Source organism: Rhinolophus sinicus, linkage group LG02, assembly GCF_036562045.2.
Source record: "Rhinolophus sinicus isolate RSC01 linkage group LG02, ASM3656204v1, whole genome shotgun sequence".
NCBI lineage: Eukaryota > Metazoa > Chordata > Mammalia > Chiroptera > Rhinolophidae > Rhinolophus > Rhinolophus sinicus.
Window position 1 is genome coordinate 127,146,809 of NC_133752.1, and position 8,286 is coordinate 127,155,094.

The 8,286-nt window shown below is 36.4% G+C and overlaps 1 protein-coding gene across 1 annotated transcript in view; it reads right to left on the reverse strand.

Moving 5' to 3' along the window:
• The window catches only part of OTOGL (otogelin like), a 142,526-nt gene extending 142,205 nt beyond the window's left edge, over window positions 1-321 (reverse strand). Inside the window, exon 1 of the mRNA XM_019751251.2 lies at window positions 47-321. Within this exon, the coding sequence (XP_019606810.2) occupies window positions 47-125 (79 nt within the window). The 5' untranslated portion in view covers window positions 126-321. The remainder of the gene's footprint in view (window positions 1-46) is intronic.
• Between the last annotated feature and the right edge of the window lie 7,965 nt (window positions 322-8,286).

Below are 8,286 nucleotides of genomic sequence, written 5' to 3' on the forward strand. Positions count from 1 at the left end.
ACTGAAATACAATAAAATAAGGTGAAAATTGTACATGAGTTCTTACCTTGTAACGAAAACAGCAGTATATGAAGCAAGAATATACTCCAAGGTATCATTAAATTGAGTTTTCTCACAATGTTCATTTCAGTGTAGACTTTCTCCCTGAAATGTAACCAAATTGTTGGTTTTTACTATGATGGCATCTTAGAAGGATGCGTATCTGTAGAGTACTCAAATTCTTATAAATATAACTTTGTAATAAAGTAACTCATAAAGGGATTCCCGTCTTTCTAACTACATACAGCATCTGAAGCTTTAGAACTTGCAAGCAACCCTTTGGCTGAGTCTCTCATTAGTAATGCATGGCAGCTTCTTACCTGAGCCCGTATTAGTTACACCCTAACCTGCTCCTGCACATCATATGCCTTTTCAGCCTATATTAGCCTGTTATAACTTCTAAAGCAACATCAAAACAAAAAACAAAAAAACCTGTTATCTACTGATGTCGTAAGAGGTCATCATTATTCCTGATTGTTCATCTATTCTCTACGTTTTGTGCAAAAAATAATTACTGTCCTTTGAAAAGCCTGAAGTAAAATCCTATCAATATTTCCTAGAATGTCTAGATGTTCTCATAAATTTTGCTTTAAGAATGAAAAGTAAATTAAATTATGTGCATATATTTTCAACTCTAGTCCCATTATAGTGTAATTTAAGTTGCTATATTCACATGCCCACAGATATTTCTGTTAAACATTCTGCAGCAAAAGTAGAAAATAACACATAAAGATGATATTGTAACATTTGATTTTAAAAAGAAAATAAAGTAACTCACCTAGCCCTGTAAACCTTCCCTTCATACCTCATTTTTCCATCCTCTATGACAAATACTCCATTAGAAAACAAAGAAGGACTTCATATTCCAGCAGTAAGAACATGCTTCTCTGGAAGCAACTGACTACCTAGACTGGCTTCAGAGAAGAGCTTGCATATTCCATAGAGAGGATCTAAGCCCCATAAATCAGTGAAAACATGCTCATATAATGGATGCATATTTCTTATAGCAAATCCCATGAGTTACCTGCACTATTAACAAACTCATTTAATAAATTGGGGCACAGCATTAACGAATGTCTAACTACACAGAAATTACCTTAGGAGACAAAAAAGCACACCAGCTCTTAACATCTAACACTCAGACACCTCTTCTGCAGTGACTTCCCAGTTTTTTCTGTGACGTATCCTTGACATTCTAATTATCTCATGCCCAATGTCAATTGCATAAACAGTTCCTTGTCTATGTCCCAAATTCAGTGATCATTTTTTCTTGTTCTATATGATTTTAATCACGTTCCATTGCCTACATGATCGCTAATTCCATGAGCCAAGAGAAAATATTTGCCTATAAATTCATGTTTTAAGCATGAAGACAAACACAAATGTTACTAAAATTGTAAGTAGCTATGTGCCTATCACATATATACACACGTATACAGAAGTACACATGCACACTCACACACATTCATGCTTATACATGTACACTCATTTTAAATTTTTTTTTATTAAATTTATTGGGGTGACAATTGTTAGTAAAATTACATAGATTTCAGGTGTACAATTCTGTATTACATCATCTATAAATCCCATTGTGTGTTCATCACCCAGAGTCAGTTCTCCTTCCATCACCATATATTTGATCCCCCTTACCTTCATCTCCCACCCCCACCCCCCTTACCCTGATACCAAAACCTGGTAAGGACAGCACAAAAAAAGAAAACTACAGACCAATATCTCTGATGAATACCGATGCAAAAATCATTTTAAAATATTGATGGATACATTTAAATAATTTAGGAATAGTATGTGTTCAATAAATATTTATTGAAAGGTTATTAGTCATTACTCTTAAAGTAATTAGACAATTATTCTTTAATTGATTAGATGATAAATTAGCACAATTCTAAACAGATAGGCTTAGTTATCTATAGTGACATCCTAAATATTGGTTCAAAAATATGTATCTACTCAACCACAATCAAAACTATAAAATATTCTAGATACTTAAGACGATGTGACTACAGAAAAAACTAAAAAGTTAAGCTTGAAATTTGTTTAAAGAATAATAATTTTCCTCCAGAGAAATTTTCAAATTAAGGGCAGCAATTTTGCTTATGCAGAATGCTCATTCTGGGCATTCCCTGGAAAGGGTGAAATGCACATAGCCAATATACATTACGAAGTCCCCTCCTTAATTTACAATAATTTCTCTTGGTTTCAGAGTTTCCCATATAAGTCAACCTAAAAATTAAAGAATGTATAAATCATACTTCAGGCTTATTTTTTTACCAATCTAGTAACTGCTTGACTTTTTTTTTTAACTTAAAATTTTTCACAAGTGACACACATATGGAAAAATCCCAAATGGAAACCAAAGTTAAATTTCATGGTTCAAAAAAATAAACATTTTGATAATAACTCATAGTTATTTCTAAACATTAAAGCCATGTGAAAAGTATTTACTTCTAATATAAACTTAGATATTTTGTGTACTTAATTCAAATGTAATAACTGAACTTTTCGTCTCAAATTTCACACAATATATTTAAACATTTTATTCAAAATCATCACGGCCATTTTCACTGATTATGATTGAAAATTCCAAGACTATATCATCTGGCATTTTTGTTATAACTTGTTTTGTCTGGTAAAGAAAATCATAGAAATTATAACAGGAATTCTCAGGGTGACCATTCTTTTATAGATAGAGATTTAATGTGTGCTATCTTTCTATTTCGCCTCCATCTGGGCTCATAGTACGTAGGAGATTGGTAAAGGAGAATGAACGATAGCAAAGAAAACAATAACAGAAATTCCAAGTTCTTTTTCAACTGACTATAATATGAACTCATTACGTTAAATGGTAGACTGTATGAAAATAAGCAAAATAGACTTCTATGAATAGCTACAATAGAACAGAGAGTTTAGATGAAAGATTGGACCCAGAGCCACAAAAAAGGCTACATGTAGTTATTACTGTCAAAATTTAGTTGACAGCTTTTATATTTCATTCTACTCTGACAAAGGAACTTTGGCAAAAAGTGAGTCAGCTACTAGCTTGCGAAGAGATTAAGTTTAAGAAGTCTGAGGCAACCACGTAATTCAGGGAATAAACAGTTCCCTTTCTGCTACAAGCGCACTGCACATTTTCCCACATGGAACATGATCTTTAGAAAGTTGACACCTGACAGCCTATTGGCCTCAACACATTACATTAAAAACAATTGGCAAGAATGGGACAATGTTGGCCTTATAGTTTATATGTCAATGATAAAAATAAGGGGGTGGGGGCAGTATTTTTAACGAAGTTCATCATCCTTGGGAAAAATCCATTTCTTTGGTGATTTATATAGCATTCATTTTTCATTAATTGAGATCAAATCTAAAGTAGATAACATTTGATTCCCATCATATCACATTCTACTAGTGAAATGCAATTATTTCTCACTTGCTTTACTAAACCTAACACATTTCTCCTTCGGTGATTTTATGTTATCACTGAGCAAGCAAAAAGAATCCTATGTCACTGACATGATTTTAACCATGATGAATTTAACTGCCTTATTAAAAGATAGTTTTGCAGCATTCTGTTTATGTTTTCAGGAGGTGTGTTGCTTGGCAACTTCTATTTTGTTTCATATAATTTAATTTACAAATTGCATCTATCTTAGCTTTTCTGAATAAAGACGTAATTATGTGTCATTAGCCATATCTGTGTTGGTCATGATTTCAATTAAAACCTCACCCTCAGAGGTTAATGTGTTATATTTTATAGGGACATTTATTTTTCAAGTTGCTATGGTGCCATTGATTTTTAATATCTAACAGATATCTTGAAAGAAGTAATGTTCCTACAACAAAGTTCCCTCTTGTCAACATTTTAGCATCAAGTGTTATTCAAGGTATAATACCAATATTTCCTGCAGTTCTCTTTATTCTCTAAACTACTAGATCACTGTGCATTTATACTGTATAGTGTAATATATAATGCATTATATAGATATAACAGTATAAATTTGGTTTCTCATGTTTTCAATCCCATTTTATATTTTCAATCATTTTACATGTACTTATTTTAGACTTGCTGAGGGATAATGTTATTTGAATTTCTAGAGGAGGAGGGGTTTCTAGCCTTGTTGTTTGACGTGTCTGCTTCTCATACTCAGGGTAGATTACCTCATGAGTTTCGTCATTTTGAATTTTGGATCATGTCTGGTAGGGTATTTTCCATGGGAATTCCTTACTGCCAGGGATAAGGATGTGCCCCTCCAAAAAATATTTTTCATCTACAAAAAAGAATTCTACAAAAAAGAATTTTGTGTTAATTTCTCAGTTTGAGGGTTCCCACACTACACAGTATAAATTCAAATCCCAAACCCAAAGTGATTGAAAGCCAAGTCTAGTTTCTGGTTTGTTTTTAGTTTCTGGTGATAGGTCTTACATCCTTGTGAACTTATCCAACCACTTAAGTGAATGCCTAGTTTATTTTATTCAGCATGTCCAAGTATTTTACAGCTGGCACTTTTTTTTTTCAATAAGACATGATTTTATTAGGTATTAATACTTGTCTCATAGTATGCAAGTTTCTTATACTATAGTGGCTAAGACACATAGGTGCAGAGCCCAAATCTGCAAATTACTTCTGTATCACTGAACCAGTTGCATAACTTGTCTGTGCCTTAGTTTCCTCCCCTATGAAATGGAAAATGGGAGTGGTAAAATGGATAATGGGAATACAATGTCCTTTAGCTTTCACAACCACTTAACAGGTACTCAATCATTGTTGGCTGTTACTAAAACTTGAGTTGAGTATAATTTTTTTTTTCTGAATAAGCAAACAATAGGTGTCTTATTTCCACAAATATAAATTTTCAAGAGCCATGTAACTATTCCTAGTTTTGATATTTCCAAACAATATTACCTCTCAAGATATGAAAGTATAAAAATAAAATATTAAGCAATCAACAAGTCTTCCTTTGTCAGTATATTCAATCCTTAATTTCCTATTATATTTCATTTTTGAGAAACCTCTTTATTTTATTATAATAAGGACACTTAAATTAAGATCTACTCACTTAACAATTATTTAAGAGTACTATACGTTATTGTTGACTATAGGTACAATGTTTGTTATATAACAGATTTCTAGAACATATTCATCTTTTTTAATTTTAAGATTTTTTTATTAAAAATATAGCTAACATACAATATTATATTAGTTTCAGGGGTACACCATAGTTATTCAACATTTATGTGCCTAAAGAAGTGATCACCAAGGTAAATCCAATAACCATCTGACACCATACCACACTATCACAATATTATTTATTGACTATATTCCCTATGCTGTATATTACATCCCCATAACTTGTTTATTTTATACCTGGAAATTTGGACCTCTTATTCATCTTTTCCCTCCTTTTTAAATTTTTCAATATAGTTGACATTCAATACTATATTATATTAATTTCAGGTGTACAGCATAGTAGTTAGACATTTATGTAATTTAAGAAATGATCCTCCTGACCTGTACCCACCTGGCACTATACATAGTTATTACCATATTATTGACTATATTTTCTATTGTTTACTTTACATCCCCTAGACTACTTTGTAACTACCAATTTGTACTTCTTAATTCCTTCCCATTTTTCACCCTGCTCCCCAACCCGTCCCATCTATAACCCCAACAAATCTAATACCCATCTGACACCACACAGTTATTACAATATTATTGACTATATTCCTTATGCTATACCCTACACCCCCATGACTACTTTGTAACTAACAATTTGTGCTTGTTATCCCTTCTTCTTTTTTCACCCACACCCCCAAACTCCCACCTGTCTGGCAGCCACCGAAATGTTTTCTGTATCTCTAAGTTTTGTTTGTTTATTTTGTTCTTTAGGTTCCACATACAAATGAAATCACATTGCATCGTCTTTCTTTTTCTGACACTCCACTCAGCTCAGTACCCTCCAGGTCCATCCATGCTGCCACAGATGACAAGAACCCATTCCCTTCCATGGCCAATCAATATTCCAATGTATATATGAACCACCTTCTCTTTATCCATTCTTCCATCAACAGACACCCAGGCTGCCTCCACATCTTGGCCATTGTAAACAATGCTGTAATGAACATATAGATGCACACGTCCCCTCAGAACCCCTGGGTTTCTTCAGATAATACCCAGAAGTGGGATTACTAGATCCTACCTTGTCTTTTGTTATAGCTTTTGTTTTAAAATCTATGCTGCTTTTAGGATTCTCTCTGTCTTTAACCTTTGGCATTTTAATTATAACATGTTTTGGTGTGAGCCTGTTTGGGTTCATCTTGTTTGGGGCTCTCTGTACTTCCTGGACTTGTATGTCTATTTCCTTTGCCAGGTTAGAAAAGTTTTCAGCCATGATTTCTTCAAATAGGTTCTCAATTCCTTGCTTTCTCTCTTCTTCTTCTGCTATCTCTATGATGCAAATATTGTTAAACTTTGTTTTCTCAGAGATCTCTTAAACTATCTTCATTTTTTTGGATTCTTTTTTCTTTTTGCTATTCTAATTGGGTGTTTTCTGCTACCTTGTCTTCCAAATCACTGATGCGATGCTCTGCTTCATCCAGCCTGCTGGTGATTCCTTCTAGTGCATTCTTCATTTCACTTATTGTATTCTTCACTTCCGACTGGTTCTTTTTTGTGGTTTTTATGTCCCTTTTTATGCTTGCTATCTATTTGTTGAAGTTCTCACTAAGTTCCTTGAGCATCCTTATAACCATTGTTTTTAACTCTGTCTCTAGTAGTTTGCTTACCTCCATTTCATTTAGTTCTTTTTCTGGAGTTCTTTCCTGTTCTTTCATTTGGGACATATTTCTTTGTTTCCTCATTTTGATGGCTTCTCTGTGTTTGTTTCTGTATATTTGGTAGATCTGCTGTATCTCCCAGTCTTGGCCAGTGGCCTTATGTAGTAGGTACCCTGTGGGGCACTGGCACAGTCTCCCTGGTCGCCTGCTCTGGGTGCTCCAGGAGTGTCCCCCAGGGTGGGTTGTGTGTGTCCTCCTGTTATAGTTGAATCTTGATTGCTAATGGTATGTCAATGGGTTGGATTGATCCTCAGGCTGATTGGCTGTGGAGATTAGCCATGTCCATAGCTTACGGACTGCTCTGTGGGGGGCTTATCCCCCTGAGTGGGATTTACCTTAGTAGGCTCTAGTGCCCATTGAGACCACCCTTTGTGTGTGCCACTTGTGGGGCTAATTGGGTGGTGCTCTGCTGTGGTGTAGAGCCAACTTCCAAGTATGTTCATATTGGGACCTCTTGGGAGGGGCTCTGATGCTGATTCAGATCACCCACTGCCTGTGAGTGGCCGGGGACTACCTCGTAGGAGCTACAAAGCAATCCACAGTTGGTCGCTGCCTGGAGGTGTGTAGGAGAGGCCACGCTGCAAACCAATGATAGCTGCCACCAGTAGCAGGCCAGAGGTAGCACCACAAAAAACCAGGATACCAAGACCTGCTGCCACCTGCCAGCTTCCTTAAGGTTCAGCCACTGATAAAGCCTCATACAGTACACAAATTGGGTGAGGCAGGGTCTCGGAGAGTCACTAGAGTGGAAAGAGTTGTGGTCACCAAGTTAATGTAAATCTGGTTTGGTGCCAATGCTGAGCCTTGGGCTACCCCGCAAAAGACTCAGAGCATATCAAGGCCAGTCGCTGCCCACCTGGGGCCCACAGATTCCGGTAGTTTTCCAAAAAAGGGTGCAAGGTGGGCAGGGCTGGTTGCTCACCAATAAAGTATCTCCAGTATTGGAGGAGTTGGTTATGGCACAGTCTCAGTGGAGCTCACCAGATTCAGATTCAGATTCAGATTTGCCCATGGGCATGAGGGAGGGCTCACCACAGGAAAGATGGCACCTGCCTGCCAGCTGCATGGGAAAAGGACACCACAGAGGGAAAATACAACTGTCCTCTAGCCCTTGCCTCGAAACCATACACTTCAATCTGCCACCCCCATATGCCTCCAACATCTACTGAGTCACCATCCCTCTTCCAGAGGCCAGGATAAGTGCCTGCAAGTGAGTGAGTCTGTGTGCAAGCCCTTTAAGAAAACATCTGGCTTCCCGCAGCCTTCTGCCCAACCTGGATGATTGGAATCCCCACTGTTTTCCACAGCCAGATGTTATGGGTGCTCCTTTTTCCACACCAGTACTCTGGGCTGAGGAGCATGGTGTGGGGCTGGGGTCCTTCACTCCTTTGG